The sequence below is a fragment of the Chionomys nivalis genome, chromosome 5, assembly GCF_950005125.1.
Source record: "Chionomys nivalis chromosome 5, mChiNiv1.1, whole genome shotgun sequence".
In the NCBI taxonomy this organism is placed as follows: domain Eukaryota; kingdom Metazoa; phylum Chordata; class Mammalia; order Rodentia; family Cricetidae; genus Chionomys; species Chionomys nivalis.
In genome coordinates, this window is record NC_080090.1 from 59,893,947 (window position 1) to 59,914,105 (window position 20,159).

The 20,159-nt window shown below is 41.3% G+C and overlaps 1 protein-coding gene across 1 annotated transcript; it reads left to right on the forward strand.

The window, feature by feature from the left end:
- Window positions 1–337: 337 nt before the first annotated feature.
- Window positions 338–15,239, forward strand: Zbtb37 (zinc finger and BTB domain containing 37). Its single transcript, XM_057769269.1, has 5 exons — window positions 338–348; window positions 812–1,004; window positions 2,465–3,421; window positions 5,822–5,921; window positions 14,627–15,239. The coding sequence occupies exons 3-5, from the start codon at window positions 2,493–2,495 to the stop codon at window positions 15,110–15,112; spliced, it is 1,515 nt and encodes a 504-aa protein (XP_057625252.1). The 5' UTR covers window positions 338–348; window positions 812–1,004; window positions 2,465–2,492; the 3' UTR covers window positions 15,113–15,239.
- Window positions 15,240–20,159: the final 4,920 nt, after the last annotated feature.

Here is a 20,159-nt window from a genome sequence, read left to right on the forward strand (position 1 = left end):
GTGACGTCACGACGCACGGCCTCCGCAGCGTGCGTCTACAAAAGTCCCACACAGACCCTCAGACTCCTCCTCAAGCCCCACCTCCTTCCCGCCCTCCAGTCCTCCCGACGGCCCCGCCCTACAAGGCCCGAGGGCGGAGTCCCCGCGATCACGTCAGCCCGGCCCCTGCCTCCCTTTGGAGTGCGGGTTGAGGGGAGGGGGCTCCCGTCAGGAAAGCGCTGGGGGAGGGGCGGCGTGAGGGTGACTGATTTCCTTCCGGCACGCCGCCCGCTCCGGAGGAGGGGGGGCGGGGGGTTTCACTTCCGGGACGGTGTTCCGGCCCATTCCGGCCCATTTCCACCCCCGGAGGTAGGTGCTGCTCTTTGACTGGGCTCGGGCCCCGCACCCTCGTCAGCCTACACCGGACGCTCCTCGGCCGCGTCTCGGCTGCAGCCCGCTCCCGGGGCGTTCGGCCGCCCCGCCCCACCCCTCCACCCCCAGCACTCGGCGACCTTCCCCCACACACACTCCCTGGCTCGGGGCTGCTGAGCTCGCGGGCCCGCCCCCTGCCAGCCCCTCCCTCAGGACCCCGCGGCGGGGACACACCCAGACACACCCCCACCGCGGCCGCCTCCGCCGCCCTGCACCGGGTCCCGGGGCGCCGCCCCCTTCCCCCTCCAGCGCCTCACCTGAGCGCCCGCTCCTCCGCTCGCTCCTTCTGCTCTCTTTTCCCGGGTTCTGTGCCATCTCCCCGCTTAGCCAGGTCCCCCTTTTCCCGTGCTCCCGTACCTGACTGGCCAACCCCAAGCGTTCCCGATTCTCCCTTTTACAGCTCTTGCCCCTCCAGGGCCGACGCTAGAGAAAGACTTTACTCCAGGGGCTTCTTCCTCACTGGGGAATTGCTGGAAAGAGCAAACAAAAAGGCGCTGGTGTAGGCTCCAAAATAAACATCTGAATTCGTGATGGCATCGACAGAGGCTGTTAATGGATTAAAAGTTTCAAAACAAATAACGCTTTGGAAAAAGGTCAGATTGGCTAAAGTTGCTTCTTGAAAGCGGTGTTTGCACTTCCCTGTTTACTCATTAAGTGTGTTGTCAATGTGGGGTGATCATGTGAGTCTGTTAGAACCACTTCCTGGTGTGTTGTGTAGTCTCAAATTTAGAGGTAGAGTGGATGCACAGCGAGCCAAAATCACTGTGATATCCCCGAGCTACCCTCAACTGAGACCGTTTGATGCAGTTGCAGTCTGTCAGTGTAAAATTTTAGGCTTTATTCTCGTCAGCTGTGGAAAACCAACTTCTTGAATTTAAGTAATATTACCACTTTGGAATTCCCAACCTCAAGTTTGTTGGATAAAGAAAGATTTACCTAGTTTTTGCCTAGCCTGGCATGGGGGCGGTACACTTTTAATCTCTGCAGAGGCAGTCAGATCTCTGATTTTGAGAGCAGCCTGATCTATCTACATAGTGAGTCTTCAGGAAGAGCCCGTCTCAAATAAATGCCAGCTGTGGTGTCTTAATTCCAGCACTCGGGAGGCAGAGGCTCGTAGGTCTCTGAGTTCCATATGCAGAGCAGGTTCCAGGACAGCCGGGGCTAGCTACATAGAGAAACCCTGTCTTGAAAAAAAAAGTGATAATACTGACCATTCACATAGGAAATTAGTCCCTTAAACAGCCTGTGCCACATGTAAATTGTATCAACCTGCATATAATTACATTTATTTTAAAATTTATTTTCTCTAGAAAAAAAATAATGAATTTTTGTATTCAGTCTGAAATTCTTCTGTTTGATAGCCCTCCTTGATAAACTCCTTTCTTGACGTTATATAGCTTATTAATAAAGTCTGGTTGTAGCTTATGTTTTAGCAGTCTAGCAATCACTTTTTGTTGTTGTTTTGATTGTATTTTACTGTGAAGTCTAAAACACCTCTTGCCAGGCTTAGCCGCTCACACTAACCCTAGCGCTGGAGGTGGGATCAGGAGAGTCACCACTAGCTTGAGGGCTGCCTTAGAATGAGACTTTGTTTCTAAGAAAACAAAACACCTACTGGCAATTCCTATTACTGTGACCAGGCATCGTGAGGAAGGTACCTCTTCATACATGGAGATTTCAGTTTTTCTTCTGAGACAAGTTTTCATTTATGTAGCCAAGACTCAAGATTCTCCTGCCTTAGTGCACCAGTGTTAAAATTATATATGTGGCCGGGCGGTGGTGGCGCACGCCTTTAATCCCAGCACTTGGGAGGCAGAGGCAGGCGGATCTCTGTGAGTTCGAGACCAGCCTGGTCTACAAGAGCTAGTTCCAGGACAGGCTCCAAAACCACAGAGAAACCCTGTCTCGAAAAACCAAAAAAAAAAAAAAAAAAAATTATATATGTGTACCTGGCACTCCTGGCCAGGAGATTTTACATTTTTAGGGATGTTTAAACTAGAAAGCACGAAGGGAATAAAGATGGTGCTAAGAATATGGTTTGCTCTCTCAGCAGGGTTGAATGTCTGCCTGTACTTCCAGGCATGACCATGGAGAAAAGTGGGAACATACAATTGGAGATCCCTGACTTCAGCAACTCTGTTCTGAGCCATCTCAACCAGCTGCGAATGCAAGGCCGTCTCTGTGATATCGTGGTCAACGTGCAAGGACAAGCTTTTCGGGCTCACAAAGTAGTTCTGGCTGCCAGCTCTCCTTATTTCCGGGATCACATGTCCTTGAATGAAATGAGTACTGTGTCCATTTCTGTCATCAAGAACCCTACTGTTTTTGAACAGCTCCTTTCTTTCTGTTACACAGGACGGATATGCCTGCAACTAGCAGATATTATCAGCTACCTAACAGCTGCTAGTTTTCTGCAGATGCAGCATATTATAGACAAATGTACCCAGATCCTAGAGGGCATTCATTTCAAAATTAATGTGACTGAGGTTGAAGCAGAATTAAGTCAAACAAGGACAAAGCACTCAGAGAGACCTCCAGAGTCTCACAGGGTTACACCACCTCTAAACCGCTCACTTAGCCCACGACATAATGCTACAAAGGGAAACTGGAGAGGACAGGTCAGTGCTGTGCTGGATATCAGAGAGCTCAGTCCCCCTGAAGAGTCCACCAGTCCTCAGATAATTGAGCAGAGTTCTGATGTAGAGAGCCGGGAGCCCATTCTTCGAATCAACAGAGCAGGGCAGTGGTATGTGGAAACAGGAATAGCAGACCAAGGGGCGCGGAGCGGTGATGAAGTTAGGGTTCTTGGAGCAGTGCACATCAAAACTGAAAATCTGGAAGAGTGGCTTGGGCCCGAGAATCAGCCTTCTGGAGAAGATGGAAGTAGTGCAGAAGAAGTCACGGCCATGGTGATTGACACCACCGGCCATGGTTCCATAGGACAGGAAAGTTACACTTTAGGGTCTTCAGGAACCAAGGTAGCTCGGCCAACCAGCAGTGAAGTTGACAGGTAGGTTTTGCTTTCCTATTTAAAACTATTGTGTAAACATAATTAAATGAGCCTTCTGTGTTACAGAGAGCATTTTTCTTACCTGATATTCCTATTCAACTTACTTTGGGAGACTGGAAATATGTCAGAAGACTTGCATTATTTTCTCAAAGCAGGAAGCTCCTGGTTCTGAAGTACTCATGATGTTATGAGAACTGTGGTAAAATCAGCTACTACCATGAATCAGATAGCATCTGCAGCCACTCTAGGATCAGTTACTGCCAGGGCTGTCTGGACTCTAGGCAAGGAGCCGATTGTCAGAAGGTGCCTAGTAACATTGCCCTTTCTCTGTAGAGCACCACACAGGTAGGTAACCTTGGGGAGTTTTACTTTCCTTGTAGCACTGTGTGTTATTTCCATTTGCCCTTACCTACAAAATTAGAGTCTGGTGCCATCAGTGATTGTTCTTTTTCAGATTAGAGTAATATAGTACAGTAAAAGCTTTTTCAAGTGTCACCTCACCTAGTGATGTTTCCCTTGGAACCGCTACTGCCCTAGGCCTGAGTGTCCCCCCCCCACTGCTCCCCCACCCCCATGCTGCCATGGCCTATGGTGTCACTGTTTTCTTCCTAATGTACCAAATCTTAGAACATTTCCTTTTGATGGAAAAAGCACTGTCTTTCATCTATTCAATTGAAAGAAAAATGTTATTAGTTTAGATTGGTAACATTTTATGTTCTTTTTTTTTTTCTCACTTTTTTATTGAGAAAAGATTTCTGTAGCTCAAGTTTTTTTAAATTCAGGGCATCTTCCTGCCTCAGCCTCCTCAGTTCTGGGATTACTAGCATGAGCTACCATATTTGGATTTCGTTGTTGTTGGTGGTTGTGTTTTGGTTTTGAGATAGGTTTTTTTCTTGTGTGTGTAGCCCTGCCTGTCCTCGAGCTCACTGTGCAGACCAGGCTGTCCTGGAACACAGATAATCCACATGCCTCTGCCTCCTGAATTTTGGAATTAAAGTTGTATACCACCACCCAGCTTTGAGACAGAGTCTCACTCCATAGCTCAAGATGGTCTGTTGCTTACTATGTAGCCTAGGCTAGCCTCAAACTCATGCCTTCTTCCGACCTTATGCATCCAGACCTAGATTACAAGCTAATTTATTCTTGAAATAGATCAAAATGGGTAAAGGCACTTAGAGCCTGACCATCTCAGTTCAGTCCCTGGAGCCCACATGGTAGAAGGAAAGAACGGACTCTAATAAGTTGTTGTCTGACCTCTACACATATGCTGGCATGTATATGCTTCATAAACAAACAAATAAATAAATTTGAAATTGATCTTTGGAGCAATTAAAACCAACTAACTCATTTCTTTGGTTTATAACTAATGTAGACATTTTGTAGGAGATTTTAGCCACATTGATGGTCTTGATTTGAGTATTTCCCATTATGTAACCTTAATAGTCTAAATATTCTTTTTGTTTGTTTGTTTGTTTGTTTGTTTTTCCGAGACAGGGTTTCTCTGTGGTTTTGGAGCCTGTCCTGGAACTAGCTCTTGTAGATCAGGCTGGTCTTGAACTCACAGAGATCCACCTGCCTCTCCCTCCCGAGTGCTGGGATTAAAGGCGTGCGCCACCACCGCCCGGCTAGTCTAAATATTCTTGAACACAGAATATATATTCATCCCCAGTATTAGAAACTGTTGTCCTATATTAGAACTATATCAGAAGTAGTACCTTCTTTTTTGTTTTTTTTTTGGTTTTTTTGTTTTTTTGTTTTTCGAGACAGGGTTTCTCTGTGGCTTTGGAGCCTGTCCTGGAACTAGCTCTTGTAGACCAGGCTGGTCTCGAACTCACAGAGATCCGCCTGCCTCTGCCTCCCAAGTGCTGGGATTAAAGGCGTGCGCCACCACCGCCCGGCGAAGTAGTACCTTCTTAAATGGGAAAAAAAAAGCTTTAGTCTATATGAACTATGAGTAGATTACCGTAAGAGAAGAAAGAGCCAAAACCCCAATAGTTAACATAAAAGAACTGAAATTGTGTCAGGCATAATGGTACATGCCCGGAATCCTAGCACTTGGGGTGCTGAACCAGAAGGATTACTATAAATTCAGGACAGCTTTGGAGCCTCTATAGTGAGTACCAGACCCCAAAGGCTTCATAATAGAACCATAGCTCATAGGAGCAAAACAAAACTATGGACTGGGTTTCATACATGTTTTTATTCCCTTTATAGTGCTTACTAGGGTAGAAAGCTTGTATTTAGTCTTATTTTCACCTTCTCGTATGATCTGTTTGTCACTTTGAAAATGTTTCTGTTTGATTTACTCCCATTCCTCAGCTATAAGATAGAGGAGAAACAGCATTCAAGTTCTTTGGCACTACTTGTCTATTGGTCCCCTTTATGCTCCTTTTCCAACAGATTTAGTCCCTCCGGCAGTGTTGTTTCCATGACAGAAAGATACAGAGCCAGAAGTGAGTCTCCTGGGAGAGTGGATGAGCCTAAGCAACTTAGCTCCCAGGTATGTAGTTTTGGACTTAGGGTTGCTGTGTTGGTGGAAGAACTTGTCACTGAATAAACAGAACATAATGAATAAGAAAGGTGTAGGACAAACAACAGTGGCCCTGTTACATACTGGATTTGATGTATATTAGTTTTTTCTTAATCTTACTTGTGATCATGCTAGAATTAGGATTTGAGATGTAGAAAGAAAAAAAAATAACTGTGGGGGTGAAATTATGAATGGCTCAGCTGTTAAAGGTACTTACCGCTCTTGCTGAAAATCCTAGTTTGGTTCCCAGTACACAACCATCTCTAACTCCAGTTCCAGTGCCTTCTTGTTCTGACCTCTGCAGACACCGGGCACATTTATGTTCCGTGTGTGTGTGTGTGTGTGTGTGTGTCTGTGTGTCTGTGTGTAGGCAAAGCACTCCTACACAAAAATAACTTTTTTTTTAAATGTGGAATTTTTTCCTGATTGTAGATATACCTATAAACCTGAGAGTAAAATTAATTCCTTAACCTTATACCTTTGGGTCATTTAGAACTTAGATTAAAAATAATTTGGTTTAGGCTATGTAGGAAATATATATGGGTATATAGTTGTTAGTCTATCTAATATTTATTTTGTACATATAAGTAAATTGCTTATGCATTTCTATGTATTTATTCTTTTGTATGTATGTATCTTTTTATGTATTTGCATCCTGAATCTTCTATCATACTACAGAGTTCTAAAGGCTAGATGTGGTGGTACACAACTCTAATCCCAGCACTTGGGAAATAGAGGAGGCAGAATTGCTGCAAATTTGAGGCCAGCCTAAGCTGCTTTTAATAAGTTCCAAGCCAGTGAGTGCTGTAGAGTAAAACCCCATCCTTAAAAACACAAAGACTCGGGCTGGAGAGATGGCTCAGTGGTTAAGAGCATTGCCTGCTCTTCCAAAGGTCCTGAGTTCAATTCCCGGCAACCACATGGTGGCTCACAACCACCTGTAATGAGATCTGGTGCCCTCTTCTGGTGTGCGGGCATACACACAGACAGAATATTGTATACACAATAAATAAATGTTAAAAAAAATTAAAATCTTTAAAAAAAAAACCACAAAGACTCATGAAAATGATGTTTTCTGTATTCTTCCCAACTCTCCTTAGCTATTGAAGTGATCGGTTGACATTTTTGTTTGTCTTTTACAGAACTTTAATACTGAGAATTGATTTTTTTCAAAGCTGTAACAACATAGAACACAATAAATTAGATACTTTAGTCTGTAAAAAGGAAAACAAGTAGGTTAAGATTGCCTAACTTCAGACAGATCTCTGAGTTCGAGGCCAGCCTGGGCTTCAAAGTAAGTTCCAGGACAGGCGCTAAAGCTACACAAAGAAACCCTGACTTGGGGGGGAAAAAAAAAGATTGCCTAACTTTTAGGAGGCAGAGGAAGGTCAACCTCTATGAGTTCGAGGGCAGCCTAGTCTATAGAGCGAGTTCCAGGACAGGCTTCAAAGCTTCACAGAGAAATTTGGTCTCAAAAAACTTAAAAAAAAAAAAAAAGAGGTTGTCTACCTTGCAGACATGGCAGCACTGGAGAGCAAAGGCAGGTGGATGGATCTCTGTCATTTAGAAGCCAACCTGGTCTACATAACAAATTCCAAACCAACCAGGACTGGATGGTAAGACCCTATCTTTAAAAAAAAAAAAAAAAAAAGGTAGCTTATTTAACCTCCATTACAATTTCTTGTTATCTAAACCACTGGATATATTTTTTTGTGTATATTGGTACAGTACTGGCAGTAAGATATTGTTACACACTAAAATTTTTAGTTTTGGGGTTTTTGTTGTTGTTATTAGTGGTGGTAGTGATGTTTTGAGGCAGGGTTTCCATAACCCAGGCTGACCTCAAACATGATCCTCCTGGGGAGGGGGAGGGAAATGGGAGGCGGTGGCAGGGAGGAGGCAAAAATCTTAAATAAATAAATAAATAAAATAAAATTTAAAAAAAAAACTAAAAAAAACACAAAAACATGATCATCCTGACTTTGCCTCTCAGGACTTGGATTTCAGATGTATGCCAATATACTGCATTATTTTTTAGTTTTGATTGAGTGGTAGAGAAAATGCAAGAGCTAAGTGGAAAAATAATAAGAATGCCCCATCTCTCAAATCTTGTATAATAGCATGCAAATGTAACTAGTTATGCAGATAGTTGCAGTGATTAGGGCAGATATTAACAGCCTTATAGACTAATCATACAAATGTCCTAAAAGAACACAAGTACTTACAGGCATTTACAAGACTTAGTGTCCACATAATGCAGGTACAGTTAAACAGATGTGTATTCGTGTGTGAAGGTACTTGTTGTGCAGAGAGTGATGCACACATATATATGTGGAGGTCAGAAGTAAACCTCAGACCTTTTACCTTGATTTTTCTTGAAAGGGTCTCTAACTGGCCTCAGACTCAAAGGCTCTGCTAGGCTGGTTATCCAGGGATCCCTGTTTGTCTCTTCATTCCTGGGGCTGGAATTAAAAACTCATGCCGCCACACCCAGCTTTTTTACATAGGTTCTGAGGATTGAACTTAGTCCTAAAGTTTGCATGACATGTAAGTACTTTACTGACTGAACCGTCTCCCCAGCTGTGGATTTTTTTTTCTTCTAACTAAGCAGATTTTAAATGCAGCTTCTATCTTCCCTTTTCTTCCTCTTCATTGAGAAAAAGATTTATTTTTAATTATCTGTATCTATGTGTAGTTTTGTACACATGAATACAAGTGCTTACAGAAGCCAGAAGAGGGCCTTGGTGCCTGCAGTGGTTTGAATGAGAATGGCCCCCTAGGCACATGTTCCCGGTTGTGGATTAGGAGGTGTTGCCTTGGAAGAGAGGTGTTACTGAGGTTTCCAAAGTCCACACCTGGCCATCGGCTCTCTGCCTCCTATGTAAGGGTTGGATCAGATGTGAACTCTTAGCCCCTACTACAGCACCATGCCTGTTATAATCCTGCCTATGATCATGGACTACTACCCCTCTGAAATTGTAAGCAAGCCCCCAATTAAATGCTTTATTGTATATGCTGCCTTGGCAATAGTGTTTCATCACAGCAGTAGTAACCCTAAGACACCTCCAGGAGCTCAAGAGGTTGTGGATGCTGGGAATAGAACTCAGGACCTCTAGAAGAACAACAAATGCTTTTAACTACTGACCCATCTGTCTAGCTCCATCCTTCCCTATTTTGAGATAGGAAACTATGTTGCCCAGGCTGTTCTTAAACTCTGGGTTAAAAATCTGCCTGCCTTAGTTTCTCCAAGTAACTAGGGCTGCTATTATACACTACTCTGTCAGGATTTAAATGTGTTTGAGTTTTGCCTCAGTCTCCCAAATGCTGAAATTAACAAAAATACAACACGATCATGGCCTAAATATAATTTTTTGTAGCACGAATCTAATTGGTCCTAATAATAAAAACCTGGAGTCAGATATTAGGGGATGGAAGCTGAAAGATACAGCCACTAGTTCTTAACTCTGCAAAATCCTCAGATCGAAATGGGTATCCTGTCTCAGACTGAATCCTGAGCTCTTGTCTCCTCCTGCTTTATATTCCTCTCTCCACCATATCACTTCCTGTTTCTACCTTCTTAGTGCTAGGATTAAAGGTGTGAGCCACCACCGCTTGACTCTGTTTGTGTTTTAGACTGATTCGGTCTTATGTAGCCCAGGGTGGCCTGAACTCACAGAGATCTGTATATCTCTGTCTCCAAGCGCTGGGATTAAAGGTATTGTGCCACCATTGCCTGGCCTCTGTGGCTAACTAGTGTGGCTAGCTCCACACTCTGATCTTCAGACAAGCTATATTTGTTAAAACACAAGCAAAATTTCACCAGTTTTCAATTGTAATTAGGATAGAAATAATATTGGATTACATAAGGGTGTTTACCTGACTAAAACAAAAGAGTCTATAAAGAAATAGATGTAGATAGTACTACAGAATGCTAGTGCAGTGGCTCCTCAGGGGAGGCCAAGCCTGGCAACCTGACCACATGGCGAAAGGACAAAACTGGGTGCTGTAAACTGTCCTCTAACCTCCATACACGTCACATACACTCTCTCTCTCTCTCTGTCCCTCCCCCTTCTCACTATGAGTAGATTTAATCTTAGGATTTAAAAAAAATTTTATAGCTGGGGGACAGTGCCCAAGGAGTCTGTCTGATACTGTTTGTAAGAACTGAACACAGGTTTTCTGGAAGAACAGCAAATACTGTTAACCACCAAGCCATCTCTCCCTAATAAATGTAATTTTTTTTTTTGGTTTTTCAAGACAGGGTTTCTCTATGGTTTTTTGGAGCCTGTCCTGGAACTAACTCTTATAGACCAGGCTGGTCTCGAACTCACAGAGATCCGCCTGCCTCTGCCTCCCGAGTGCTGGGATTAAAGGCGTGCGCCACCACCGCCCGGCTAAATGTAATTTTTTTAAAAAAATAAAAGTACTATCTAGAAATGATTCAAAGGATAAAATACATCTATACAATTTAATATATAAGAAGATGTATTATGGTAAATCCACTTACCAGTTATTTCCCTAGGCCACAGAAGACCAAAGCGAAGCAAAGATTTATATTTGCTTGTGTGTGTGTGTGTGTGTGTGTGTGTGTGTGTGTGTGTGTGGGTGTGTGGTGGATGTGCACATGTGCATGCCACAAAGCATGTGGATATCAGGACAGCTTGCAGGAGTTGGTTCTCTTCCATCATGTGGGCCATTGGGAATCAGCTTAGGTTGTCAGGCAGGAAGGCCCTTGACCTGCTAAGATATCTCAACTGGCCAACTTACATTATTATGAACAACAACAAAGAAAAAGAAAACTGATGTATTGAAAATCCTGGAGCAACTGGGCAATGGTGGCACACATGTTTAATCCCAGCAGTTGGAAGGTAGAGGCAGGCAGATCTCTCTGAGTTCCAGGACAACCTAGTCTACAGAGTGAGGACAGCCAGAGCTTACAGAGAAACCCTGTCTCAAAATCAATCAATCAATCTATCAATCATTCAAAACAAGAAAATACTGGAGCAACCAGGCAGTAGTGGTGTACACCTTTAATCCCAGCACTTAGGAACAAAGGCAGGCTGATTTCTCTGAGTTTGAGGCCAGCCTGGTCTACAGAGTAAGTTCCAAAACAGCCAGGGCTACACAAAGAAACCATGTCTCAGGAAATGATTAAGAAAACTAAGGATAATAAATGGAACTCAAATTTGAAACCAGGGCACTCTTAACTGTTATGTGATGTAATGCTTTCAGATTTTTCCAAAGTACCTGAGTTTGATGATATAATACCATCCACACAGGGGACTAAGCAGGAAGATATCTTGAGCTAGGAATGTTTGAGGCTATCCCGGTCAATACATTGAGATTCTGTTGGTAAAATAAGGTTTTGTTTTTTGAGATCAAGTCTCACATGTAGTCCTAACTGACATTGAATTTCTGGTAATCTGCCTGTGTCTACTTCAGTGCTGGAATTACAGATTACAAGTATGAGCCATTATGTCCTTTTAAGGTTCTTTTTTTTTTTTAATATTTATTTATTATGTATACAATATTCTTTCTATGTGTATGCCTGTAGGCCAGAAGAGGGCACCAGACCTCATTACAGATGGTTGTGAGCCACCATGTGGTTGCTGGGAATTGAACTCAGGACCTTTGGAAGAGCAGGCAATGCTCTTAACTGCTGAGCCATCTCTCCAGCCCCCCTTTTAAGGTTCTTAAAAATATATCTCAAGGTACTATTAGCAATTTTTAATCTCAATCCTATAAAGTTGGAACAACATGTGATGTCCTTTTTATAAATGGAAAAACTGAACTCCAGAGAAATTCCTGTGTTTTGTCCTTGGTCACTTAGGATTATTAGTAAGATTCTTCCTATTCTTTCTGTGAGTTCTGTTTTGATGACCCAGGAAAATTAATAAAAATTCTTTGTGAAACAACTCAAAAGCTAGATGCTATAGATCATAGTCTGTTCTCCTCGTGGGGGAAGTTGAGGTAAGAAGATTGCCAAAAGTTTAAGACCAGCCTGGGCTACATAGTGAGACCCTGTCTGAAAAAAAAAAAAAAAATCAACCTTGATTTTATGTACTGATTCCTAGATCTGCTGAGGAGCTGCCTCCTTCGGAAATGCTGAAAAGCCCCGTCAGGCTAGCATGTGAGAAAGAGACAAAAGATTGCTTTTAGGAACTAAAGCTTATGGAATTGTTAACTAGTTGAATCTTTCTCTAGTTAATACAATATGTTCTTTGTATTAATACCTTAGCTTCTGTTCAAAATTGTAATTATTACCTGCATGATTTTATTTATTTATTTATTTTTTTTTTTTTTGGTTTTTCGAGACAGGGTTTCTCTGTGGTTTTGGAGCCTGTCCTGGAACTAGCTCTTGTAGACCAGGCTGGTCTCGAACTCACAGAGATCCGCCTGCCTCTGCCTCCCAAGTGCTGGGATTAAAGGCGTGCGCCACCACCACCCGGCTACCTGCATGATTTTGTTTAAGAAAATTGACTGTAATGACTTTAGTAGTCAACAGCCCCCCCAAAAAAAATTAGTAATTTTTTAAATATTTATTTATTATGTATACAATATCTGTCTGTGTGTATGCCTGAAGACCAGAAGAGAGCACCAGACCTCACTATAGATGGTTGTGAGCCACCATGTGGTTGCTGGGAATTGAACTCAGGACCTTTGGAAGAGCAGGCAATGCTCTTAACTGTTGAGCCATCTCTCCAGCCCCCAAATTAGTAATTTCTGAATAGTGATATTTAACATAGAATTTTGAGCTAAAGGTGTTTATCACTCTAAAACATATTTTAAGATTTATTTTTATTGGTTTATTTACTTATTTATTAGACAGAGTTGACTATGTAGTCCTGGTTGGCCTCAGACTCAAAGAGTGCTACCAGTCTCTGCCTTTCAAGTTTTGGGAATAAAGACATGCACCACCATGCCCTGCTTTATTATTTTTTTAAAATTATGCTTATTTCTGTGATTGGGGGCTATGTGCAGATGCCTACAGAAGCCAGATGCCCCTAAATCTGGAGCTGCAGACAGTTGTAAGCCACCAGACATGGGTGCTAGGAACCAAACTCTGATCCTCTGCAAGAGTTATGTACACTCTTAACAACTAAGCCATTTTTCCAGACCCCAATCTAAAATTTCATAAGTTACTTGTTTAAAAGAATTTATTCTTGACCAGGTGATGGTGGTGCATATCTTTAATCCCAGCCCTTGGGAGACAGAAAAAAGTGGATTTCTGTGAGTTCAAAGCCAGCCTGATCTACAGAACAAGTTCCGGGTCAGGCTCCACAGCTAGGTAGATAAACCCTATCTCAAAGAACAAAACAAATAAATAAAGAATATGTTCTTATCCTTCCAGCTTTCAGATGGGAAAACCCCATGTCTTCAGCCAATTTAGCCTGAAATCACTTAAAGCTTTTTAGTTCTTAGGAGGCCAGAGAGATAACTCAGTGGTTAAGAGCACTGATTGCTCTTCCAGAGGACCCAGATTCAATTTCTAGCATCCGCACGGTACTCAACAACTGTGACTCCAGTTCTAGGGGACCTGACACCCACTTCTGGTCTCCAAGAGCATCATTCACAAATGGTGCATAGATATACATACAGGCAAAACACCAATACATAAAATAAAAAATGTAAAGAAATGATTTTTAGTTTATAGCATGATAATGATGTGCTTATGTATTACATTATTGCATATATTTTTTATAAAGGTAGATAACTGCTGGTTAACATAGTAATGATAGTGTCATAAAGGAAATTTGATTGTATTTGCCTTTATATACTCCATTCTTTCATGTATAGTAGACATAAGCACATTTGAATTTTTGTTTAAATTAGTTAAAAGCAATTGAAATTTTTCCTCAGTTGCATTAGACATGACAAATGCTAATAGCCATGTGGTTACTTCATTGAGTAGTTCAAATTATAGAACATTTCCATCACAGAAAGTTCTATATACTCTGTGGTTGATTGTCTAGAATACAGTTGTAAGGATAGACTCAAAGGATGGTATTGTGGGCTCAGTTTGACTTTTGGTTTTAGTTTTTGAGACATGTCTCATGTAGTTAGGCTGATCTTCAACTCCCTATGTTGCCAAAAATAATCTTGAATTTCTAATTCTAATGTTTCTACCTCTCAAGTGTAGCAGAGGCTTAATAAGCATCCAATTCATCAGCCAGAACTTTGTGTTGCTTGTTTTTTATTGTTTTTTTCCTTAAAATTTATTTATTTTCACTTTATTTGCATTGGTGTTTTGCCTGCATTGGCGTATGTCTGTGTGAGGGTGTCAGATCTTGGAGTTACAGCAGCTGTTAGCTGCTATTTGGGTGTTATTGGGTGCTGGGCAGTCAGTGCTCCCAACTACTGAGCCATCTCTCCAGCCCCTCTGTTCTTTTTACAGTAATAAAAGAATACTCTCAGAATTCTTCTTAAATTATTATGTTAATGTATTTACTTTTTTGGTAATGAGTTTCTCTCTTGGCTCTCCATTACAAATAAGTGTGTATGGGCTAGGAATGTAACAAGCATTTGCGTAGCTTGCACAAGGTCCTACGTTCTAGTCCTTACACCACACAGACACACAAACGTATATATCTTAGTAACAGGAATAGGTAGATTGGGTTGCTTTTAACATATATGCTTAATGTTATGTAATATTCACTTATTTTCTTCTGTCACAGGTAGAAGAGTCAGCAATGATGGGAGTTAGCGGCTATGTGGAGTATCTCCGAGAACAGGAGGTATCTGAGAGGTGGTTCCGGTATAATCCCCGCCTCACCTGCATCTACTGTGCCAAATCTTTCAACCAAAAGGGAAGTCTGGACCGCCACATGCGCCTGCATATGGGAATAACACCCTTTGTCTGCCGCATGTGTGGAAAAAAGTATACCCGGAAAGATCAGCTGGAATATCACATCCGCAAGCACACAGGCAACAAGCCCTTTCACTGTCATGTTTGTGGCAAAAGTTTCCCCTTCCAGGCCATCTTGAATCAACACTTTCGAAAAAACCACCCTGGCTGTATACCCCTGGAAGGGCCTCATAGCATTTCTCCTGAAACGACTGTGACATCCCGGCAAGCTGAGGAAGGGTCACCTTCTCAAGAAGAAATGGTTGCTCCTGGGGAATCTGCCCAGGGCTCAGTGTCTACTACTGGGCCAGATTGAAACATTGAGGGGGAAGGGGCAGACCCTCTTCCCCTCTGGGCGGTAAGCAGCCTATATCAAAATCATGGGCTGGTACTTAGATTCACAAAATGCCACATCGCTTGACTAGAAGATGTTCCCATGGTGTTGCCAAATTAGAGGATCAACATGCAGAAAGCACGAAAGGCTCTTCTCCTCTTTCCCACCTCACTCACACTTTGGAAAATAATCAAGCAAATCAGCTTCTAATTCAGGGATCAACAGCCTTGGTTTGTTAACTTTATAAGAAAAAAATGTTTTTAACAAAACTGATCAGTGAATGGTCATTTATCTACCAGTCATGATTGAACACTGTACTTAGGTTCATATCATCTTAATGGGTGAAATACTAGATCTAAAAAGCAAACAATCAAAAAAAAAAAAAAACCAACCACAACAGGAGCTTTGGCCAACGGAAGCAGCCTATCAGAAGTGGGAAAGGTAGTCACACCGGTGAGAAAGAGGAATCTTTCCTTCCTCTTCCCTGCCAGAGCATGCATTTCCGTATTTTAAGAAAAAAAAAGTGAATACTGGTGGTTCTTATTATTCTAAAAGGTTAGACTGTCTTTGCCCTGGGGAGGCATCTAATACTTTGTCTTGTTTTGGCGACCTACTAGCAAGCATCATCACCTGAAGCAAGTTAGGTAGGTAGAAGTAAAGTGAGAAGCCAAGCGTTTTCAGTGGGCACTTACACATCTGGGAGCTTGAGGAGGAGGAGCAGGGAAGAAAGTGTTCTTACTTATGTTCGCAAGTACTATACATCGCAGAGCTGAACTGCAACTTTCTGATTGGTGTTTGTAAACCATAACACTTGCATGCCTCCTTGGGTGTTTCAAAAATGTTTCTAATTATGAGTTATCCTGTTAGGCTGACTACCAAAATTCCATCCTCTTCAGCTCCTAGTTTCCTGTAACAGCAATATTGTACATCAGAAACGTCACTTTTCAGTCAAATGAGCCTGGATTGTATTTTTAAATCCACAGGTCTCCACATTTGATAACTTTTATATGAAGTTTTTAAACATTTTTTTCTGCAATATTGTAGTTGAAGAGAGATTCAACACTGTTGTTCTTATTGCAACCACAGTTTCATTCCCTTCTACGTGTTTTGTACTTTATATTTTCAGTCCAATGAAGAACCTCACTTAAACCTATGTCTTGGTTTTGCAAGTCTATATATAATTCATAAACCAATTAGCAAATTGCTGGTAACTCTTAAGAGTTTTTTTTTTTTTTTAATAATACACTACAGGGCACTTCACTTACAAGATAATATCTTGCACAATCATGTTGCAATAAATGATCAAGGGATCAATTTTTAGCAGGTGTGGTTACATAATCATTCCTAAGATTTTTAAAACTTCAAGGGACTGTTTTAGTGATTTTGAGTTTTTCTGATATTCTTAACCCAGCTCTGAAAGAATTTACCAAACACATAGAGCTTTATATGCCCTGTCTTGCATGCAGAGAGAAGAGTAGGAATGTTAGACAGTACAGGCAAAAAGATGCCAGAAGTCTACAGTGCAAATAGAAGTCTCTAGTTTCTCCTGAGTGGTTTTTAAAAGATTATTTAAAGTTGTAATGGTTTAAGTAATTTTTTTGGTACAAGGATATGGATGATTCTAAGAGATTTGGGAGAGGGGTTGGTCCTGCCTGCACTAGTGAGCCATTTATGACAACGTGAAGTTTGTGCTCCTTGTGAGCACCTTGGGTATGGAAAAGTGGAGAAAATGCATTTTTGGTGGTAAACTGGAATGCAAAGGGTAGCTTTAAGCAATCTAATAATTGTATATACTGTATCACTCGAGAAAGGTTTTCTCTTGTGGAAAAAGAAAAGAAATTCATCTTAAAAGGAGTATTATGGTGCTCCAGTAGAAGAGCCTGCTCTTAAAAACAGCACGGAGGAGTTGTGTCTTATTGTTGATCATCATAGGCAGGCTTCTTGCTACTTAGTTGGGCGACAGCATGATAGAGTGAAAACTGTCTCGTAAAGCCTTAGGGATTGCTATGCTCTGTGGCATAGAGACATAGAGTTGAAGTTCTCGGGAAACATTTTAGCTTATATTCAAGGCTTTCAGTGGACAGACGTCATTACTGAACAGGCAGGTACCTGGGAAGTACAGAAAATGCTGCTTTAGATGATTTTTTTAAAACCAGCCAAAAATATTTTACATCTGCCCTACTTTTGAAAAGTTAAGTTGTTTTTTGCATTGTTAACTTTTTAGGCTATATATGAGAAAATCGAGCTTTTAACTATTACCAAATTATAAAGGTTCAGGTGCAGTAATTTTGTAAAGAGAAACTCCATCAAGTTCATCCACTAACATCTTGGTAGAGACTGTTGAGATGTCAGGCATGCTTGGCAGGTTCCCTTCTGTTTTCATTCTTTTCTAATAGGTTCTCATATTGATACTGTGAATAGAGTGCTTCCGGTCCTGAGACCACATCGCACAGTCTTCTTTGCTAGTCTCTCCTCTAATTGGCCTAGCCAGAGCCATGAAATTCATGAGACTTGTAGCCAGGCTACCTTTGAAACAAATTAAAGTTTTCAAAAATAATCATCTGTTTTATTTAGAAGTGGTACCTAATTCAGATATCCAGGATTCTTATCCAGATTCACTGTGAGATTGCCCTACTTCTTTGCTAGCATCACTGTCAGGTCATAAGTAGAATGCTCTATATATTAATGAATATTGGTATGCACAAGGAGTATGCTCATTAAGAGTGTACTAAATGGGCTTTCGCTGATGCTGAAACTTACTACCAAATCTTGACTTGCACACGTCACCTTGTGAGGGGAACTGCATTAGCAGTGAGAGCTAAATCAGTAGATAACTTAATGCCATGGAATTGCAATATCAGAACTATTATCATTGAGGGGCACTTAGCAGAGAAGCTATCTAGTATTCCAAAGCAGAGAATTGGTCACATGTGTATCTATTTTTACTCTAAATAGACTTTGTATTCTCTCTAAATTCTGATACTGATATAAACTGTGACGTTCACATGGCAGTAACACTGTATTTACTCAGAAAGGCTCTTCCTAATGAATTCTTCTCTTTTTACACAGAACCATAATTACCTCTAAACTGAGTTGAATTTTATTTTATATAAATTCCAAGCAACTTCATAGTTTGGGGGGGAATCTTGTTTTGTTTTTAGTATTTGAGACAGGGTCTCTGCTATGTAGCCCCTTGCTGTCATGGTCCTCACTATATAGCTCAGCAGGGCTTCTGTCTCAACGTCGTAAGTACTGAGATTACAGGCATGTGCCATCACACCTGGCCCCCATTCCATTTTGTTTTACTAAAGAACTAAATCTAATTTAAACTACATAAAACTGAGTTAGTCTGAGCCGGGCGGTGGTGGCGCACGCCTTTAATCCCAGCACTCGGGAGGCAGAGGCAAGCGGATCTCTGTGAGTTCGAGACCAGCCTGGTCTACAGAGCTAGTTCCAGGACAGGCTCCAAAGCCACAGAGAAACCCTGTCTCAAAAAAACCAAAAAAAAAACTGAGTTAGTCTGTAAAAGACAAAAAAGAAAGCAGTTAAGAAAAGTTTTCTTGTATGTTTGCCTTTTTTTCTGTTTCCAGATCCCTTGACGTCAGTGAAACAAAGATGGCATGAGAGTAAACGGAGACTGTCCCTGCCTCTTCATAGTGGGAATTCAGCGTTAGCTGGGACTGTCTGGTGGACGAGTGATGTCTAGAACTTCATTGTAATAACTGAGCAGTCCTGTGTCCACAAAATAGCTTTGCACAGCCTTACTCTGAATGCATACTAGTTGTTTCTTTTAACTGGCGCAGTTATTTCTTGTTTAACAAGGAGGTCTAATTTAAAGAAATAGAAGCAGTGGAAATGGAAAAGGAAGGACTTTTTTCTTCTTGTTCTTTTGGTTTTCAAGACAGGGTTTCTCTGTGTAGTTCTTGCTGTCTTGGAACTTGCTCTGTAAACCAGGTTGGCCTCATACTCAGAGATCTCCTGCCTTTGCTAGGACTAAAGGCATTTGCTATCATTGCCTGGCAAGGAAAGACTGCTTAATGTAGTAGAAAACCTCTTAATAACAAAGAGTTGATATCCTATAAGTAAGCAGGCATAATTTACTTTTCTCTTCCAAGTATGTTCTTTTCCTTATTTGTACACTTATTTATTCAAGGAATATTCAGTGAATCATTACTGAGCAATCTTTGGAAATGGAGCTTTTTACATGAGGCCACAATGGAAAAGAACTTAAAATACTAAAACATTTTCATAGCTGAGTTAGGAAAGAAACAGCAAGCTATTGCCAGGTAAATCACTGACTTTGAGAGTAGCCCTCAGCAAAGCAGATCCCTAGGGTTTATGGGTTAAATCAGGGTTCAGCAAACCATGGCCCTAAAATCAAATATGAAGAAAAGTATAACCTAACACCTATTTGTTTAGCTATTGTTTATGATTTCTTTGTACTATGATGATAAAGTTGAGTACTTGACTAACAAAGCCTGAAAATACTGTGTCTGGAAGGTGTCAAAGGTTAGCCATCTTCAGCTTACTTTTGGAAGGTTGACTCTAAATTATTACTCCTAATATTTCACCTTTAGCATAGTGTGATTGAGGCCTTAAATTCATAATCACATCTGCATTGGATACTTGAGAAGAGTGTGTTATTTTTTCCTAGATCCCCATAAACCCTCTTGGTTTTTCTTCTGCTTGATTCCCATTCCAGAAAGGAAAAGTAGAATGGGTTATAAGCCAAAAAGAAGCTGGATTATGATTTGCCCTTGCCCAAAAGGTATAAGTAGATTAAGTTTAGCATGGTAGTTGTTTATAACAAAAACATCTCTTGTAAGAAAAAATCCCACTTATAACAGTGTGGAGTTAAATGAGCACCCTATTCAAAAAGTTAATGCTTTTGTAAGTTTTGCCATTTCTGATATTGCTTAAACTGATTTGCATAATAATGGCATAAATGAACTTAACCTCCTAGGATTAAAGAGTAATTTCTGTTATGGATAGTTATTACTGGTTGTGGCGACTCTTGCCTGTGTCCTAG